The following is a 20,305-nucleotide window of genomic DNA, read 5'->3' on the forward strand; positions in this document are numbered from 1 at the left end:
CTTTTATGGTACAGAAAACAGCAGCAGGAGATTTCTAGTTGTGGAGGGGAAGGAATACAACATGTTACTCACATTTTCAGATATTAGACTGGGAATGTGAGGGAGTTGAGAAGTTTGACGAGATATATTCTTCCCTGTATTACTTTACATGTTTTTCTTTGTGGGACATGTGAGAACATAAATTGGGTTTATGCAATTTTTCATTTATTGTCTGTTAGATATATGTCAACCTTTATTATCAATTGTTCACAGAAGAGTTCATAACACAGAAACTTCTATCACTTCTGCCCTCTGCATTTACTCTGGTTTCAGTGTGGAAGTCTCAATGCAGAGACATGTACGAAGTGTTTGCTTAGATGTTTCCGAGGGTGAGAGGAGGAGTGCCGACAATTTTTTAAGTCGTACATTGAACACTTGTGCTACCGTGGTACTAGTTCACAAGTGAACAGTAGAAAATGGAAACCTTGTGGTTTTGTAATTTGAATCTTTCAGCTTCCAACTTTGAGAATTCATGGACTGCTTTTAGCCTTCCCTTGAACCTTTGATCTGACTAGTGCGAGTGACTGTAGGAGGAGGTGAAACTCTTGTTGGCGTGATGTGCATGATCACTGGAACATACGGGCTTTCCCAACGTAGAGCAGAAATTTATTACCAAAAGAAAAGTTTGAATTTGCCCTGTCAGGAAATTGCTTCCTGAGAGAAGGGAACTTTGCAGAAGAGTATGGAATCTGCATTCTTGCTTCAAGATACCTTTAAGAACAGCTCTCCCTTCCTGCGCTATTTGTAGATTAGAGAGGCAAGTAATAATTTAACTTTCGATACCTGCTGCTGAGCCACTTCTAGAATTACTTTTTTTTGGGTTGGTTTGTCATTTTGTTTTGGTTTACTTTTGATTTTTTCCAAAGTGCCCCCAGGTCAGAGCAGGAGTGAATTTGAGGTCAGGCACCAATCCAGAAAGAGCTGAGGTGGCTGACAGCCTCTGCCCCTGCTCTCACCCAGCTCAGCCTGCTGTCCTTCTCCCTTTCAGAATAGTTTTCTGGATCTTTAGAACAAGATTTCAAGACACAAATCTGCTCAGAAACAGACTGTGCAGAATTTTTATCCCTCTCTATTCCGAGGGATGTAAAAGAAATGCAGAATTAAGGACCTGTTCTCGTAGGTCCGTTCTGTTTTCGCTGGCATGGCAGTGCGGTGAGCTCTGGTCACAGCAAAGGGCAGGCAAGGAGAACACATCAGTCCCATTCAGGACCAAATTTTGGTTGCCGATTTTGGGAGTTCTGCCTGATAAACATGCTTGCGAGGGCTGTTTGTCTGCTCCTGTGTGGACAGAATTTTGAAACAAATATCGTCATTCCTTTCAAAGTACTTGTTTTGTGAAGATTGGCCTGATCTGCCTGTCACTGATGGGACACGTGCGTTGTGCTCACATTTTCCTTCGTCCGTGACTGGCAAGTCAGATTTTTACCCAGGTTTCACACAGGTTGAACCAGCTTTTTAATGCAAAAAGTAAGGGATTACTATCTTGACAAGCACAGCCTATTTTCTGGTTATGTTCTAGGAGATATTAATTAAATGCAGTTTAACCTGTTCTCCATTAATCAGTTAGGTCTTTGTGCTGATCATAATAGAAACCAGGTGTCAAATCAAGTCAAATAAGATTCTTTTGGCCAAATATATATATATTTTCTCTCTCTGTTTTAAAATAAAGAGAAAAAGCTATCAGTGTAAGAAGTTCCATGTTAGCATTCTGGATCCTGTTACCAAAACCAGTGGTGTTTCATGGTGCCATTAATTGGCTTGATCTGGAGACTTTAGTTGCTCTTACCATGCAAGTCATTTACTTCAAGCACCTTTGGCCATAGAGACCTTTTGGAAGCGCTGCAACTTGGGCATTACTACTGCCAGCATTTTAATACATCTGTGCTGGTTTTGAGCGTGATGTTGGCCATGAATAAATGGTTATTTTCCGCAGATCAACAAAGTGTGATCTTAAGTTATTAAAATACGGATCTTAACTCATTAAAATATGCTAAAAAGCTTCTGTAAATCTTGTAAGTTGAAATTTCCTCCCCAGTGTGGTGTGGGTCATTCCATAGCAACACTGACAGCGATTGCTGCTCTGAATTAACACACTGGCACTACGCATGGCCCTGGATCCGGACTTGCTGACATCAGCTCTCTTGGCATCTGTTCAGCAAAGTGAACAAAAGACAATCAGTGTTGGGTTTGGCACAAAACTGCCACATCCTCAATGTATTCATCCAATTAATCCCATTGATCTAGGACATTTACTTAAGTGAGTAAAACACACACTGTATTTGGTCTTCAAAGTTCTTGTCTTACAGTTTTGGTTTTCTAGGGAATTAGTAAACGCATTGTTCACTTATGTTGCATTTTTCATGTTTTTATACTTTGTTCTTTTGTAGAAAAATGGATTCTGAAAGCTCAGCACTCACCATGAGTAGCCCGGCAGTAATAAACCCATGTGCCGGAGGAGCAATGGAAGAAGAAAAAGTCTGGTAAGCTTTAGTTCTCGTTTTCTAAGGGTCTAGTAGACAGCAGTATTGGGAGATGTAGTTTTAAAATTAAGTAAAATAATTATTAGTTATAAATGTTTGCATTAATTTTGCATTATTTAACAACAGAGAAGGAAAGAGGGAAAAACTTCTTAATTTTGGTTTTGAGTTTTCAGCAGGTGAGCGTGGGGACGGGCTGTCACGGGGGATGGGCAGTGGAAAAACTGTTCACACCAGTTGTACTCATGGAATCTCTCACATATGGCAAATGTCTTAATCTCCCAGCGCCATTGCTGTGCTTGTGCGATGCTATTACTGGTACCCTTCAGTATGTGCAGCCTCGTGCTCTCGGATTTGTGCCCTGGGAGACATGACAAAATCAATAGTTTCTACTTTTTATTAAAAAACAAACAAACAAACAACAAACTATTACTCTTTACTGGAGGAAAACAAATACTCCGTCCAATGGTAGATGTGGACAAATGCTTACACTTCAGGACAGTGTTTTTGTGAAAACTGCCACTGACTGTGCAATTTTTAGGACCTTCTTTGGTGTTTCAGAAGGGAACAGGGTGTTGAGAGGCATTGGGATTATTTCAGTGCGTTAGTGAGAGCCTTTTACTGCGAGCCTGCTGCTTTTCACTTGCTGTTGTTCGCTAGGGTTTTGTTACTAATCATTGTGTAGTCACCATGTAGAAAACAAGCAAATAAACTCATGACAGGAAGCATGGCACCCATGTGGACAAAAACTAGATCTTTAGATCTATGTGGAGTATATTTCAAATGCTCTATTTTTTTTTATGGCATTGTGGGGGTTTGTGAGTACTAGAGCTGAATAAACATCATTTTTCTCAGCCTAAGAAGGTGCAATGCTGCACTGCATTACTTCAGCATGCATTTATTGTTGGTTTTTTGTTGTCTGATTCTTGAAACATGTTTTTATTCTGTTGGGTTCTCAGTTGTTTTATTTTCATGAAAATGTGACTATTAGGCATAGCAAGATTAGCAATGTATGCTATTGAGGGTATGCAGTAACAGCGTAAACTATTCAGTCCAGTCAGAAGTCTCCACAGAGCAGAAGCCTCGAGCAAGAGCTTATCTGGCATTTAAACATCACTTCTGTTGTGTGTAAAAGGCTTTGATGTTGGGTACGGCCTCGTGCTCAGGCCCCAGAAACAGAGGCAGGAGAAAATAATCGGCTGGTGGTGAGTTTTACTCACAGACAGATGAAGTTCTTAATTTTGTTCCTTTAATAAATTATTACTAAAATGTGGACAATGAATAGATACACTTAATATCAAGGACATTAATATTATACAGCAAATTTGTGGGGGAATTATCCACATAAGCTCAGTATATTGTGAAGTTTCCACAAGTGCTGTAACTAAACTTGTATGCGTTGCACGAATGTTCTGCATTTGCTCAGTAATAGGGTGGTGCGTTTGTTCAGGTGACAAGTGTGAGTTGTTTTGGCTTGTCCCATTCCTTCACGTTGAGATCTTTTCTATATTTATACTTTGTTTATAAATCGTTAGTGATGTTCGAATGGCTGCCAGCGAGGATGATTTCTCATCAGTTACCTCCGGCATGGTGTACTGTTTGAAAGACAGCTGCCATGAATGCTTTCGGCATGACATATTTTTATATTGGGGGTAGATTAGAGGATAAATTATAAAATGGAAATAAATGATAATTCACTAAATTACTTTCTCCGCTTTTACAGAAGGTTCTAGAGTAACTTGATAGGAGACAAAGTGCACTAACTAGCTAGAACTCTGGAGTTCATGGAAAAGAGTGCAAGAGGGAAGAGCTCTTAATTTCAATCTCCCACAAATGCTGATGGAGGTTGGGAATTCTATGGTATAACTACTTTCCTGACTACAAAGAGGAGATCTAAAACCTTATCTGTTTTCTTTCTCTAGAGCTAATACCACAAAAGAACGTAGTCTGATAAGATATGAAAAAGCTTCTGAAAAAAACAACCAAAAATACAAGAAAAGTAGTTATTATTGGAAGTTTGAATTTCAGAACTACCTGCTCCGTTACCCTTTACGTTGTGTAGCCATTTACAAGTTCTGCCATTCCGTTTGGTACCTCTACAAGATAAAGTTAATTGAATTCTCAAACTTGCAATGCTTCACTTGCTTCCATTGCTTTTTTCCCCCAATATACGAGATCAAGATTACAGCAGCAAAAACATGCTCCTAGCAGTGCTAGTGTGAGTGCTGCGAGTGGCTGGGGACCAGAGGCCACCACGGCAGGGCGCGCGGGGAGCCGAATGAAGCCGTTCTTGATGAGCAGGAGTACTGAGAAGTTTGGCTGGTACTCATTGGTGTTATGACCATTCGCTATCTGAGCGAGTCTGGAACTGCGTGTGAACAAATAAAGGCTTGAGAGCCTTGAAATTCTAGAAGCTACCGATTTGGCAGATTCTCAGTTTCTTAATGTTAAAAGTTGCAAGAGAGGAACTAAAGATAAGGGAGCAAGTAGGAACCATCTCAATTCCTCTGCATTTACTATGAAAGTAGCTGTCTGGCATGTTGTTTTTCAAAACAAATGTGCCGGGGATTTGGAAATGTTCCAGTTTTTGTTACTGTGTGTGGATTTATAAGGTGCTTCCTCTAGGCTGGAAGAAATCTCGCTAGTCACTTCTGTATCTTTTTATGTAAGATTAAGTCAGGAAGTATTTCATGTTTTTAAAACTAGCAACTGAAGTTTGGGGTTCTGGATCTCTTCCACAAGCAGGTTTGTGGTGCCCTGGCTTTCCATTTCAGTCTCCAAACACTGTCATGTTGCTTTCTGAGCATGCAACGTTTTCCTATTTCTGTGACAGTCACTGCCACTTTTAGAGCAAGTCTCTCTGCAAACTGCCTCTGTCGTGAGGGTCCAAAGAAACAAATTGTACATTTTAAAACCAACCAAACAAGCACTGTTAAATGTGGACTCCCGTGCATTCTGACTGTCTTTGTATTTATGACTTAATCAGAGTTTGGGGACAGCAATGTCTTCAAATCTTTCTGTTTGTTCTGTGTTCCGCTGTAGCAGCTCGGTTGTTTTTGTTTCAGCTTTCCTTTCCAATCGGAGCTGGAAGTGTTTGTGTAATCTCTAAAGGCATGTGGGTACTGGTGCTAATCTTGGCCAGGAGCTCTGGCGTGCAAATAACACTGCTCGGTATCTCGTGAAAACTTTCATTTGGAATCTCTCGCTGTTTTTTTAAGTGATGTGTTTCATTGGAGACTTGAATCACAGTCATGTTTCTGCACTAAACTTTAATAGAGTAATTTGCTTTCTGATAAACTTACTATAGAGAAGTAGACAACTTGTAACTATTATTTTTTAAAAAATTCATCTGCTATTTAAAACTCAAATAGAAATAATGATCAACCAAGATTAAAAAGATGCTTGAACTGACATACCCATGACTGCAACGTGAGTGAAAGACAGGAAAGCAGTGGGGAACAGCTGAAAATCTGCGTTTTCATGATGAGATAGTATGTAGATTGCGCATGGTAGATACTTACCTTAATGCATGTGGTTTTAATCACACAACTCTTCTTCCTCCGTGAGGATCAGAATGGGGCAGCTCACAGACAGACCAGCGCTTCAGCTGGCTCCTGGCGTTTGTGGGAACTCAGGTTTCGTGACTTAAATCATCGTCCTTTGCTGCAGCTTTTGCCAGCTGCTAACTGATGAAAGAAGAATTATGTGTCTGGAATTAGAGTGAGAAGAGAAACAAGTTTAACAACTTTCCGCAATTCTCCCGTATCCTTCTTCAATCAGCAGAAATGAGTCATCCCGAAGAACTGAATTAAAATGGCTCTAGTCAAGTGCAGTTTAACTGCAGATGGTTGTGATTACAAAAGGCACATACATGTTTGGAGAACACAAGGTTACAGTGTTTGCAAAGAAGTCCCACAAATTGCAGATTAACACTTTAGATAGCCAGATAAAATTAATCTCATTTGCAAGAGGCCTTGAATTAGCTGTTTTCTAGTAACGTCTTATTGCAGACAGGAAATTCTTTTCTTGGAAAGCTAAAGAATATTCAGGATAGTTAGCATAACCTAGCAATTATGGCAGACTGTTTTAATAAAGCAGATAAATATTTACAAAATCGATTGAAAAGAATCACGTCTATCTTACCTAACTTTCCTAGTTTATTTAATGTACTTCTCTGCCCATAAAAGGAGTAGTAGAAGTGAAAACAGTGCGGAGGGAATCCTTTGCATTGGGCCTTGCAGCCTGAGAGCCGGTCCCGTCAAGGGAGCGGGGGAAGATCCAGCGGAGCAGCCCCAGGGACAGCCAGGGCCGAGGACGTGCTGAAACGGTTAAAGCAAGAGCCACCACAAACTGCTGGCTGAAGGCTCCCGCACACACGAGATGAGCTTTGTAACCCAAGAAAATATGCCCCAGGGGCAAGTACAAGTTTAAACATATGTTTAATCATCATGTCTTACAAAACTTGGTATGGATTGCATTTCCTCATCCTGGATGGGATCAAAAAAATCTGCCTTAAGAGTGAGAGAAAAGTGTTCAGCTTGTGCGCTGGCCTGAGCCCGAATCCCACCAGATGGTGGGATTGATCGGGAATTGGGACAGGCTGTTTTCTCAGCTGGCTGAGGAGCAAGTTGCTGTTGGTGCTGAACCCACTGGTGTCCCTCTGGTTCTGGTTCTTCTCCTTCCCCTGTCCCCGCCACCTCCCTGCCCTGCCTGTTCTTCTGGGGCTGCATAGCCAGGTACAAGCAGAGGTGAGAGTTACCGATGCTTGTTTCAAAAGCCATTTTACTGGGTGAAGGCCGTTGCTTGGAGGTAATATTTAGTGGTGGCTTTTCGTTGTTTGTGCTGTTTGTTGGGGGTTTTCTTTATTTCTTCTTTTTTGGTGGAAGATCTCTCCCTAGGTTCCTGGATAAAGCTGTCATCTCGTTTTGTACATGTGATTATATTGTCTCTAGGTCACACTTCAAACAACGTCTGTTGTTATTACGTCTCTTGAGACATTTGCTGCGTGCTTGGTTATGACTCTATTGTATTCTACCTGCTTTTTCACTCTAGTCTCTTTTTTTTATAGCTGTTAGCCTAGGAACAAACATTTCTGAAATACCTAATTTGTTCCAATTCAATGTCAAGACCTTTTTATCCCAGTAAAAAGGTAACAGCATCCTTAGGCTGCCCTCAGTGGTATTTTGTTTATAAATGTGTGTTAGTGAACAGGCGAGTGACTTGGCTTTTATTCTCTGACATACAGGTAAATGGAATGTTCACATAAATGAAATATATTTAGTTTTAAAGAGCTGCAGAATGTTTGACAACTATAATTTTTAGTTACTTTGATATAGGAAAGGAGTATAAAAATCTGCCAGTCCACCTGTCATTAAAAGTATTTTCTTCCTTTCTTCCTCATGGTGCATATTGGTGAAATCTAGAAAAGAGAGTTGATAAAAATGCATGTCGCTTCGGACTTCTGTGGCAGTCAGTTGTGTGGCTGGAAGCAGAAGCTGAATCTGCGTTATCTGGAGAGCCAGGCTCTCATTGGGGCATGTTAAGGTTCTTTTTTAATTCTCTCTTTCCTCTCTGGATGAGAGAAGCACATGCTGACAGGCTGATAAATGATACAGGCATCGTGATCAGGCTTGGATCATACAGAGATAAATAACAATACACTGTGGGAGGAGGGCGCAGCATCCCGAACTCAGGTGTTGGTCATTTGCAAGTTGAAGTTCTGGTTATAGCGGCTGAGAACTTCTCCTTCAGTGCAATCTCACAAACAGGAATAAAGGAATTTGCAAAGTTCAGAACAAAAATGAAATTTTTCATCTGTCTCAGTTGTTTTCATGCTGTGAAGCCTCATCTCCTTATTCAGACATACTGCATTATGCAACATTTTCTTTTCCTTCTCTATTATTTTGTGAAAAAACAGAAAAATTGCATAAATAGTAGAAATTCTATTTGCAATGGATGAAGCATTTTAACAAACTAAGGTATTTCCTTTCCTCCTTCCTAGTCTATTCGAATAATGGTGAAAATAACTTCTGGCAACAGCAAATTAACAGTGATAAGAGAGTTGTGATCTTTTTAGGTTGTCTTAATTCCCTTAATTTCCATTTCTCTATGAAAAATGTTTAACTCTGGCTAAATGAAATATACAATGATGTGATACTTGAATCATAAACAATAAGCACTTAATATATACAGAAGATCTTACATGTTGTAGTAGAAGAGCTTTTAACTATGCGACTCAGTGAGTTATTCAGTATCCCCCAAATCATCCCGCAAAGCTGCTTTAGCACATCACCATAATTTGATGAACATACGGTGCATTTTGTAGGGAAGCTGCTGTTATTTCAAGATCTCCCTCAGGTAGGTTTGATCTCTAAATACGATGTATTTAGAGAGGTTTGCTGGTTGTGTTTGGAGCGGCTGCCGCGTGTGCCGTTGGACGGGTGATCCGGGTGGGCCGTACGGAGGATTTCACCAGGCGCACGGGAGGTTTGTTCTTTGCGAGTCCCTCTGACTGTTTCTTGGGTAAATTACCCCCCAGCGACCCTTGTTCATCCTGGGCAGCTGCTTTTACCACTCACCGCCGTTAAGTCTGTCAGTGTGTTTCAAAACGCACCGTTTCTTTGATAATTAACATTTTCCAGGCCTTTGTAGCAATTATGTGTCCTACAGGCGTCATTGGAGCTGTGTTAGCACTGTCACCTTTTTGACCATGGTGGGGTTGGACTAGAGACCTGTGAAGGTCCCTTCCAGCCCACACTACTCAATGATTCTATGATTTTCTCTTGCTTCTTTAACTGGGGTGGAAAAAGTTGTCCATAAAGGCAAAAGTCGATATTAGATTTAAATCCAGTTGCCACTATCTCATCATCTCTCAGGCGGGGGCTGGTGTTTGGTTTGTGGTAGTGTGTTATTTTTTAATTCTCCTGTTGGGTTTTGGTGGTGTTGTTAAGCAGTCCGTGGCTGCTGAGCGCTGACAGTGCTCTGCCCCCTGCCCGGGGTTCCGTTCCTCCCTCGGCCGGTACCTCTCTGTGCTCAGCGAAGGCCCCGTGCTCGGCGGAGCACACCAGGTTGTGCTGCATTCCTTGTCGGTGGAATATGTTTTACTTCTAGGCTGATTCAGAAAAAGCAAGAACTCTTAACTTAAACCCACTAAACAACTTAAAAACTAAACAAACAAAAAAGCCCTCAGAATTGTCGAGGGTTAAGATTGCAGGGTGACAGTAAAACCCTGGCAGATGTTAACCCCCTCTCCCCCCCCCCCACTTCCCCCTTTTTGCCCCTCCCTCTCCCCCCTTCCACTCAGCACAGGCGATCGGGAGGAAAAGAAGGACAGAGAGAAGAGAGTTGGAAAAATTAAAGATGTTTCACTAATGCTACTAATAAGAATAGAGAAAATAATACAAAATATACAAAACCAATCTTGAAAGTCTCAGCAACTGCAGAGCCGGCCACCAAAGTCCTGGATTTAGACTGCAGCCAACCGGAGCTGGATTCGGTCTCTCACTGGCCTCAGTTCTCAGGGACGACCAGCAAGATCCTCTCCTAACGTCGGCCATAAGCAGAAGGGAAAAGGGAAAAGGGCCGAGATCCTTGTGATCTCCCACTTTTATATGAAGTATTCCCGTGAATGGAATGTTATACACAGTTGGTCAGTTTCTTGGTCACTTGTTTCTCGTCGCCCCTCTCACGAGATGTCCATCCGTGCTTATCAATAAGTTTGCATTCCATTGCTAGGTTTACCAAAACATGGGTCTGGTTCTCCAGGAAAATGCAGTTAATATGAAGCTTTAGCTGACAGGCAAAATTCACTGAAAGAGAAACTTGTTTTTAACAAAACCAGGACAAGAATAAATTGCCATAAATTACATAAGTAAATACTTATAAAATGTAGATTAGTGTGAATTTCTGCAGCCACTTTGAAACGTCTCTGTTCTCTGGGTGGGCGTACATGCTCATGCTATTTGAAGTGTGTCTGTAACTCTTTTTTGAAATGTAAAAAGAAAATCCCAGTGATCCACCATTGCCCACCATCTGTTTCCTGGTTCCTTACCCTGCTGCTCTTGCACGTATTCTTGTCCTGGTTCGTGATTCCTTTTCACTAAGACTCCACTACCTGTTCTTATAGACAGTCTGGTATTATTTTATACACTTGTTCAACATGTAGTGCAGTTGAGCTTCTGGTTAGTAACCTAATACTAATAATAAGGCGTTTAAACTTTTTTCCCCGAACAATATTATATGTTTTTAGTTAATTCTCTGACTGTAGAGGGAGCAGGTGACAAAGTTTTCCAGGAAAACAAACATGCTGTTTCTATGGGAGCACCTAAACATTGTGGTATTTGGAAACAAACAGGGGTTTGAAACGGATCGTGAACTTTTCCTTGTTCTGATTTGTATTTCGTTATATTTGGAGGCTGCTTTGCATACGTGTATAATGTGCTGCTACTCAGCATTTACAGCTTGATTTGGAAAAAAAAAAAAAAAAGATTAAGCACAGGAAGAGGGGAATTCAAAGGGCATGTTCTCCCGTGTATTACGATGGACTGATGAATGCCTTTCCATTCCGAATCTTTCATATTCCGCTTACTGGAGTAGGCGAGTTATGAGGAAATTGAATTTCTTCTGTTATCCCTCGCCATGAGGATTTATGTGTAAATGTGGGATACGCAGTGAGTTACAGTGCAGAGGTGACTGCGGTACGTACAGGGCTGTGTTCTGTGCAGCAGGGGGCTGTATTTACCAACACTTGGGTTTGTTTTTCTGTGAAGACACAGGGTATTTAATGAAAAAATGTTGAACGTTTTATTCCGTTTAAGGCTTAGCCAAACTTCTCTTGCTTACTGGCATCTGTTCTTTGTTTTGGAGGACTTGATATTGCAAGACTTGGTTTTATGGTAGTTTTTTAGTATCTATCAAATATTGAAAATGTAAGTTCTTCTAGTATCTGAACCATTTCTTCTTTTCCTTTTTCGAAGGTTATCCCTGTATGGTTTTGCTCACAGTGTGTATGTAGGACTGGACCTTTTTGGCCAGCAGTGTCCTTCGGCTCCGTGTGCTTTGCAGTTTTCTGCTGTCAGCCCGAGGTCTCTTTCCCAGCTCCAAAACTGTGAAGCGTCCCCTTAGTCTGCACACTGCAGTTTACAAAAACTGTGTGCAGTGCCTGTGTGCTCATTAACAGAACAGGGGGTTCTTATATTCCGCTGATAATGTGGCAGCTTCGTGCACCTGGGGCAGCTGTCCCTGCGTCCACTGTCCGTCCATGCTCACCCTGCTCGTGGTTCCAGTGCACAGGACAGGTGGGACGGGACCATGTTCTTCTCCCACCGCGCTCCTTTGAGCAACTGAGCTCTCCCTGCAGAAACACAGAATTGTCACCAAGGGCAGGCAGGAAGGTTGACAAAGGGCTCTAGAACCAACAAAAACTTGTTTTGGATTCTGAATCTCTGGCATCCTTATTTAAAGGAAATGGTTTTGTGTTATCAAGTTCCACTGAAGATCTTGAGTATGATTTCCTTGCCCATTTCAACTCAAGCTTTTTCAATCAGTGATCCAAATAATATATTTTGTTTGGCAAGGCATCTGTGGCTGTCTCTTTTACCAAGGTGTTGCTAGGTCCCAGAACTGTCTCATCCATCACAGGTAGATCAGGTTGATTCAGGATTTTGCGTCGGCCAGGTGGATGGATGAGGATAGCTGGTAGGCTGCTGAAGCAACAAGCTGCGTCTCCTCTGCGGAAACTGCCGACCCTCTTTCTCAGCCCGAGCTGGCAGGTTAGGCATTGCGCAGGTAAGCGAACCATTGGTGCACAGAGCACGGTTTGGGGCCACTGTGCATGCCTGCTGTCTGCCATGGTTACAAACTTCGTGGAGATCTGAACGAAGCACATACATTTCCTTGGTTGCCAGTGCTAACTTGTGTAGGAAAATAAGTTCAGCTATCCAACGTACCTATATTTATTTGAAAGTCCAATGTCTGGAATTTCAGGTTCTTTATGCAGTGACTCATACACATTGAGATTTCTATAAGAATGGAAAGTTTTTTGTGTGGAGCTGTTGTACAGGTGTCATAACACCCACTTTTTATTATGCATTATTGTCTGTTAGATGTAATCTGGTGTGCAAAGATTTACACTCATGATATCAGAGCATGCCTACAGTAATACAGTAATTTAGTGCCTTAACATCACCTCAGCAATCAGTTCAATCTCAAATGCACTATAGGGCAAATTTTTGTTTGCTGAGGCTTTTATCTCAGTAGAACTCGTTCGTTACAAGTGTTCTGCAACTCTGCCCACAGTCTAGCAGAGCAAAGATGGGACTTTTGATCGGGTTTCAGTCTTCAAAATACTGTAGTTTTTCTTTTCTGCATTTTCTTTTCACAATGCAGTTGAGTTTAGAATTTCCATCGTAAAGCTCTTTCTTTACATATCAGACACAGTGTCGATATATATTTCTTTGTGGTTTAGGTTTAACATTAACTATTTTTAATTTGAGTGTAATTTTATTTATTTTCTCTTGAGAACAGCCACCTGATTTTTATAAACTATGGGAAAAATTATTGCACTTTTTTCTTGCTGATTAGGGTGGTTGATTCATAGCACAATATGAAGAACAGACTTTTTCCCCTTTCCATAGATTTACTTGAAGAAAAAAGTTATGACACATTTTGAGTTTAAAAAACCAGCCAACCCCCCCAGCTTGTATCTTTCTCAGTGGGACATAATGGGGAGCGGGAGCTGGAAGTAATGAACCCGTTTACTTTGTGTTTCAAGGGGCCCAGGCGGGTCAGCGTTGCAGCAAGACGTGTGTGTGGTTTGAAGATGGGCTGGTTTCCTCAGGAAACGGCAAATGACTCTGCTGGCTGTCTCTTGCCAATCACTTTTCAACCCATCGCCCAGTTTCATTTTTCAAAAGATACAGAAATATCAGAGCAAATAAATTTGAGTTTTAACTCAGCTGTGTACAAGGTGAGGTGAGAGACCTCAGTGAGTACCAGCACTGTGAGGAAGGCTGCCGGAGCGTTGGTGTTTGTCCTTCTGTCAGAGCCTGACGGCAGCTGTGCTGCTCTGAGCCACCCACAGCCTCTTTGTGGCCGGGGTGTCACAGGGTGACAAGGGACGGGGAGTGCCGAGGTGTGGGACACACACGGGTCTGCACCCACGGGACACCCACCCGAGCTGGGGCTGGTTGGGGGTGTTAGTGGGTAGGGATGGGTCTGCTGGGGCTGAGCTGGGATCTGCTGTGGGGCTGAGAGATGGGACCTGCTGGGGCTGAGAGATGGGACCTGCTGGGGCTGTGACGGGCCTGCTGGCAGCAAGGTGACAACTCTGCGGTGATGCTGGGTGCTCAGTGCCGTATCTCTGTTCTTTACGTTCTGACTGAGATCAGGAGGTCACACGCCGTGCGCAGGATGTGGCCGCTGCTTTGCCTCATTCCGGTGTCACTTGCTCTCCGGAGTGAAAGAGCAGCTTTTCCCAGAGATCGTCCCTCTGCACACAGGGCTGGGAGCTCCGTCTGTTAGACAAATCATGCTGCCAATGGATCTCGCAGCATCTTTCCATCATTAATGTGTTTAATGCAAAAGACCCCACTTTAGTTGGACCGACAATCTTACCTTGAAAGAGATGAGAAAATTTCCTCAGCTGGTGAATCAACCCGTCACTGGTCTGCAGCAAAATCCCATTTCCTGCCTGATCCACTGGTCTCACTTGACATGTTAATGCCTTCCCCCCCCACCCCAGGAATTGTATTGATTTGGAAAGACAAAAAAAGCACAAAGCGTGTGTCGTCATCCATATAAATACATTTTATTTTTTATATGTATTTCTGAAAAAACTGCCTCGAAATCTCTCCTACCCATAAATGCACTTTTTAATGAATGTACTTTGGTCTGGGACTAAACAACATACACTTTCAGAGTCATCATGGGTATAATGTTATTTTTAAATTGTAGGATTCTGTACTTGTAACTAAGTTATTTTATCCAGGTTTTCTGTATGCTCTTGTAAAATAGTCTTGTGCTGAAATGACTGTGATGTGGTTAGTGTATTAATATTGAGGAGACTAGAAAACGTAACTTGTTGCTGGCAGAAGTAAAGATAAGTGGGCATTTTCTGTCCTGAGATGATATTTTGGATGGAGCTTTCGTGGGCCGATAGTTTCAGCAGGTTTTACTCCATCCCGCTCAGGGGTTTCTATAGCAATTCCTATGGCAACACTGATGCAGAAAATGTTCCAGGGATCCAGCTGTGAGTAATAACGAACAACTGAGAACATTTTGCTTTTGCATCTCAGGTTAAATATCCCTTCAGAAATTATGGAAATAGGAAAGTGTGGGGTTTATGCTTAATAGGAAGTAATTCTACTACATAAAAATGAGGTATGATGAAAGGAGGGTTTGGTTTCAGAGTGCATCCACCTTTGAATATATTGCTGAAGTATCATCCTCAGACCAATGAAGAGTAGTAGAAACATCAGGTGGCAAATTTGGCACCGGCTTCAAATGTTTCATGTTGTAAAGAGACTTCAAATGCCAAATACGTAGTACAAAATCTTCTGCTCAGAAACTGTAGCTTAGCTTTTATTAACAGTATTATTCATCATGTAAGCGGGTTTACAGAACCCTTGAAGCGAAAGCTGTCTCCATGGCCTCCTGCCCTCGCAGTGCGAGGATCCGGATCACGGGACTCAGATGGCAGCCTGTGGTGACTTCCCTGCCTATTTTTAAATTGCCTTCCAAAACTTCCGATTTTTGCAGAAATAGAATTGCCAGTGTTTGTATTAAACAGCATTTCCTGATGTCAGAGGATGCAATATTTATTGAAACTGGTTGTTGTCAAATGTAGCTCTCCGTGTACTGTAAACTGGCCTTTGTGCATATAGTTGCCTGGTTTGTATTTATTTCACTTTCTTTCAGAACAAAGGGGAAACTGGTCCGGTGTTTATGATACGAATAAACTTTTAAACTTGAAAGCATTTTAGGGCTCGATTTGGTAGCTTGGAGTAAGACAGAATGCTTATGGAGCTCAGGGGATTCGTGGCCACGATAGAGTCCTAATGAGTTATGTTGAACAAGGGAAACTAAAGTAATCAGTGTTGAAAGGACACTGCTCTTCCTTTTCAAGATCTAAAAAAAACCATTGTTAAAGCTTAATAAGAAAATTGTGAAGATCCCTGAGATCCCTTTCTAAGCTCAGGGGGCTGGTAGTTACTCTTGTGGTCGTCGTCTGTCTATTGTGATCACAACTCGATGACGTGTGTTAGTGCGTGTAGTAAGAAAAATGCCTGTACACCAAATATTTTACACCAAAACAGAGAAGACAGAAGAAAGGCAGAACTGTTGCTGTCCTGACTCCACAAAACGAGGTGGGACATGGTGTGTTGGGTCCCTCAGGAGCTGTAAGATCTTTCATGTGTTAGTCCAGGGCTTTAGCTGCAAACCATCCCTCCTGTTGTTGTGGATGGGGAGGTTGGACAGGGAGCCATGTCATTTGCTCTTTTTAACCAAGTTTTTGTATTCCTGTTATTATTTGTGATCCCTTCTGTAATCTATATAATTGCATGGTTGGAGTTGAAGCGTGTTCAGCACTTAGGTCGCACCACCAAACTATTTGTTGGTCTGGTCAACTTCAGCAGGTCGGTCAGGCTTTGATCTGACTGGATGTGTCAAATCTCAGCAATGTTTGCCTACCTTTGTAGGGTGGTTTGAGATCTTACTGGTGAAAAACACTCATTAGAGTGAAGTGGAGAATGTTATGGTTACTTTTCAGAAATAATTGTACAGTGATAATTATAGGGTAGGAGAAACGGTTTGGAATGAGTAAAAACTGGAGTCAGGTGCTTTAGTTTGTAGCGTCACTCAGCGGTATGGCCAGCGTGCTTCGCGCTGGGCCTTTCGGAGCTTTGCCGTTGGGATGAAAGGCTCCCGCGTGTCCCCGTGTAGTCCTGGCAGGCGGCCCCGTCCTGCGTCACCCCACGGAACGACAGCCCCATGGAATGATGGCCCCACGGACCCGCGCTGGCCGGGCAGGGCTGTCTCTGCGCCTTCAGAATCAGCACCAGGAATACGCTGTTGTGAGACACCGGGGCCGTGCGTCTCTGCAGGCTCGCGAGGCTGCCATGGCCCTTGGCTCTCAGTCTGAATTAAAGCGCTTCTCTCAGCTGAAGAGAGACACCTGTCCCAAGTGCTGCCAGGGAGGCCCGAGGTGTGTTAGTACTTGGAGCCTGTGTTTTAATTTTCTCACTCCATTGTCACTGCATTATTGATATAGAAGATACGACAGTTGAAATGTAAACGCTTTTCCTTGTCTCATCTTGCAGGCCGAAACAGCAGCAGCAGAACAATTTTTCCTTGTTTCCTTCAACCAAGGGCTGGAATTTCAGAGGGGTAAGTTTGGTGTTGTTTTGCTTATGCTCTGTAATATTCCCTCCTGCTTCATTTTGTTGCAGTGTAACTGTGATTAAAACATGATCTGCGAGTACTAGAATTATGGCAAAACTATGATAAAATCGAACTTTTGATTTTGTGACCTCCTAAAAAGCTTTCTAAAAAATCAGCTTTTGTTTATAAGATTGGCTGATTTATTTTGAGGGGTACAGGAGATAATTTAATGTAGTAGGTTCATGTGCAGTGTGATTGAAAAAGGAAAAAAAATGTGTTTTCGTATCTGAAAATAAATCAGCAAACCTGAACTGGTATGTACTGGTTTTTAAGTGCTCATTTAATATAGATATTTGGAAAGTTACATGAAAAAGCCAAGCAAGTGAGACTGAGAATCTTCATATTCAGTGGTGGTATCAGAAGCATTTTGTGTCTGCTTGAGGTTCCAGAGGTGGACTTCTCACACAAATCAATTCTTTCCAAGAGCTGTGTTGTCTCCTGTGACCCGCGGAGCCATCGATGCTCTTTGTTGAAGAATGTGACGTGGTGCTGGTGTTCAAAAGGCACCGGGGTGTGTGCCGTGTGGCATGGGCTGCAGTCTAGGAGCTGGTGTCACTGTGTCACGGTGTCACTGAGTCATGGTGTCACTGCAACCTGTAGGTCAAAGGAAGGTCTTTTCTGCCTTACAAACTTCATTTGCTATAATGAACAGCCCGTAACGCGGGCTGACCTTCACTGAATCCAAAGAGTTCAGTTTTGTATTCAGAAGGGTGTATAAATGTGTTTCCTCTGAGCTTCTTCCAACACAAGGTGGGAGTTAAAAGACATTACTGAAATGTTTTGCTGAAAGGGTAAATGGCATTGATGGGTTCACTGGTCTGTGTTGGTCATAATATGGTAAACTTCATTAAAACAAAAAATACTTTTCACAATATCTGATACTGTCTCTTGCATTCTAATTTGATATTATAAATAGAGCATCCACTATTGTTTACTGTGAGTTTTATTTTCACCATCTATTTCTTACATTGCACCACAAAGCTGCAGGGATGAAGCTGTCAGCATTGCTGAGGATGCAAGGAAAATACCAACAGCCTCTGGTCTGCAGATGAGCTCTGCATTTCAGAGCCAGTTTAAAAGTAAAATTGACTCTAGTATTTCTCCAAATTCTCAACTATGCTGGAAAAGAAACTGAGGAAGAATGTTGTAGGTATGAAAATAGTAGGAAGAGTGTTGTAGGTTTGAGTTGTTGAGAGCAGTAGCCCGGTGGAGAGCGGGTCTGCGGTTGGCACGTGTGGTGGCACCAAGTCAACGGTCCAGGCTGCACGGGGCTAATGCAGGATGAACGGAGAACCTGGGGAGAAGAGACTTTGGAATCAAGAGGAGAAATCTAGAACCTGAAAGGAGATAGGAATAGCTTGTATTTATAGCTTGATCAGAGAAAATAGGCAGTGGATCAGAGTGTACCTGTGGAAATTACCATCTGTGGGAGTTGTCTGCCAACTTATTTTTAAGAAACTTATGGGACACTAGCACAGATGTCAAGTTCTATAACTGTAATATTTCATAGAGAGCATAGTGCCAGGCTTGAGTATGACAAACAAAGCTCTGGAGCTGATTTATTCATAGCATAGAAGTTTAAAAACACATAGCTATTTCTATATTACAGACTATAATACAGGACCATTTCAACAGTTGCAAAAAAAGAGAACGTGGTTAAACACCAAATTATAACGTGTTCATCTGTCCTCACTTTGCAGCCAGTTTGCTGCTGTTAAATGTCTCTGTGTGATGCTGAAGTGGGTGAGTTAAAGCATCCTCGAACATGCCCCATGGAAACCTCCCAGTGAGAGCAGGTCGCTCGGGTGCCAACCATTTACCAAAACCTCGCTGCTCTTCCTTTTCCTCTCCTTGCTTAAATTGATTTTATCAGAAGATTTTTTCCATGTTGAGCAGCTATTTTGAGCCCCATGGTTAGAGACTGTATTTCATTTTCTCAATGGGGATTTCCATGTTAAGATGATCTGATTTGTGTGTTTCTACCAGTGCTGTCACTTGTAGATAATAGTAGCAGTTAGTTCCATAACTTCGGGCAGTGTTTAGGTATCGATAGCGAGAAGGAAGTTTATTTTGATCTGAAATACTAAAATAAATAGTGGAAATAATGTGTTATGTTGCGATTAGGGTGAGTGGGAAATAGTTTTATTTAATGAAGCGTCCCGTTAAATGAAGTTTACATTCATACAGTCACGCACATGCAGTTAGAAGATGTCAGGATTAAAGCTTCTGTGATGGTTTAATAGTTATGATACAGTCCTGAGTTACACACTTGTGTGCTGTTTTTTTCCATGGTAAGGGTAGTCAGGTTCTGAAGGGAAGTTCAGAATTCAAGGAGGCTCAGAATGTCTCCCGAGGAATTTCAGATTTCAGCTTCTTGGTCTGTCTCCTTGCTGAAGATCACCCACTTTCTGGTTTTGCCAGCAGGATGATTTTCTAGACCACCTTAAATATGCGAATTGTGGGCCTGTGTTACCAAAATTCTTTGATTTTTTTGTTTTTTCCTAATCATGCATCTGCACAGGTTTGCCAATGCAGTGCTCCATGGCAGTCCTGCTGTTCATGGGATGCCACTTCAGGTGGCTCTGAAGAAACTGCCAGACAATCAAAAGAAAAGAGTTACCTGGTTAATGAAGAACACTGGGCTTGTAGGCGGAACCGAAGAGGATGCTGGTTTTATCTCTGCTTGTCACTGATACTTCTCTCTACTGTTCCACCAAGAGCATCATTTCCTGCACACTTTAAACAGCATCTGAACCATGATGGTGGTTTCTCTACTTTTCTTCCCCCTACACACTAAATTTGGCTGAAGAACCTCAGTGCTAAAAACAAAATAGTGAAATCTAACCCAACATTTTCTACTTGAAATATTATTAGGGCGTGTGTCTGGTGTGCAGTTGCCTGAACACTGAAAATAATTCACTGCATCTGGGCTTCTATTTCCTCCTTTTGGTTTCCTTTTTAGTTTTGCAGAAGCTTTTACTGAGCTGCAGATGAGGCGGCCGGGGAGGAAGGCTGATCTCGTCTATGAGAAACCTCACAGCAGAATGTGCTGAACATGCGGCAGGGCAGTTGGAGGTGTGTGGGTGGCGTGTGGGGCGAGGTGTGCTTCGTGCCGGGCGGGCAGAGCTCCGTGCTCTTCAGGCAGTATTTACAAACCAATGGGTTTGTTTTGCGCAGGCTGGCAGATTGCGGTTATTCCCTTTGGGGTGCATCAATCCAAACAAGATAGAAGCTGCTAAGAGAAGTGCTTTCCTGGCTTTAACTTGATGATTAGTTCCATCAATTCCATCATGACGTGGTGCCACAGAAAGCCCCTCTTTCCCTTTTCTGGATCCTGTCTGGTTTTACTT

At 42.2% G+C, this 20,305-nt stretch overlaps 1 protein-coding gene across 2 annotated transcripts in view; it reads left to right on the forward strand.

Moving 5' to 3' along the window:
- ARHGEF3 (Rho guanine nucleotide exchange factor 3) overlaps window positions 1–20,305 on the forward strand; it is an 84,662-nt gene that overhangs the window by 9,717 nt on the left and 54,640 nt on the right. For both annotated transcript variants that reach the window (XM_082059712.1, XM_082059713.1), the window contains exons 2-3: window positions 2,427–2,519; window positions 16,835–16,901. In XM_082059712.1, the coding sequence (XP_081915838.1) occupies window positions 2,427–2,519; window positions 16,835–16,901 (160 nt within the window). The remainder of the gene's footprint in view (window positions 1–2,426; window positions 2,520–16,834; window positions 16,902–20,305) is intronic.

Source organism: Streptopelia decaocto (assembly GCF_964273445.1).
Source record: "Streptopelia decaocto genome assembly, chromosome: 8".
Lineage (NCBI taxonomy): Eukaryota > Metazoa > Chordata > Aves > Columbiformes > Columbidae > Streptopelia > Streptopelia decaocto.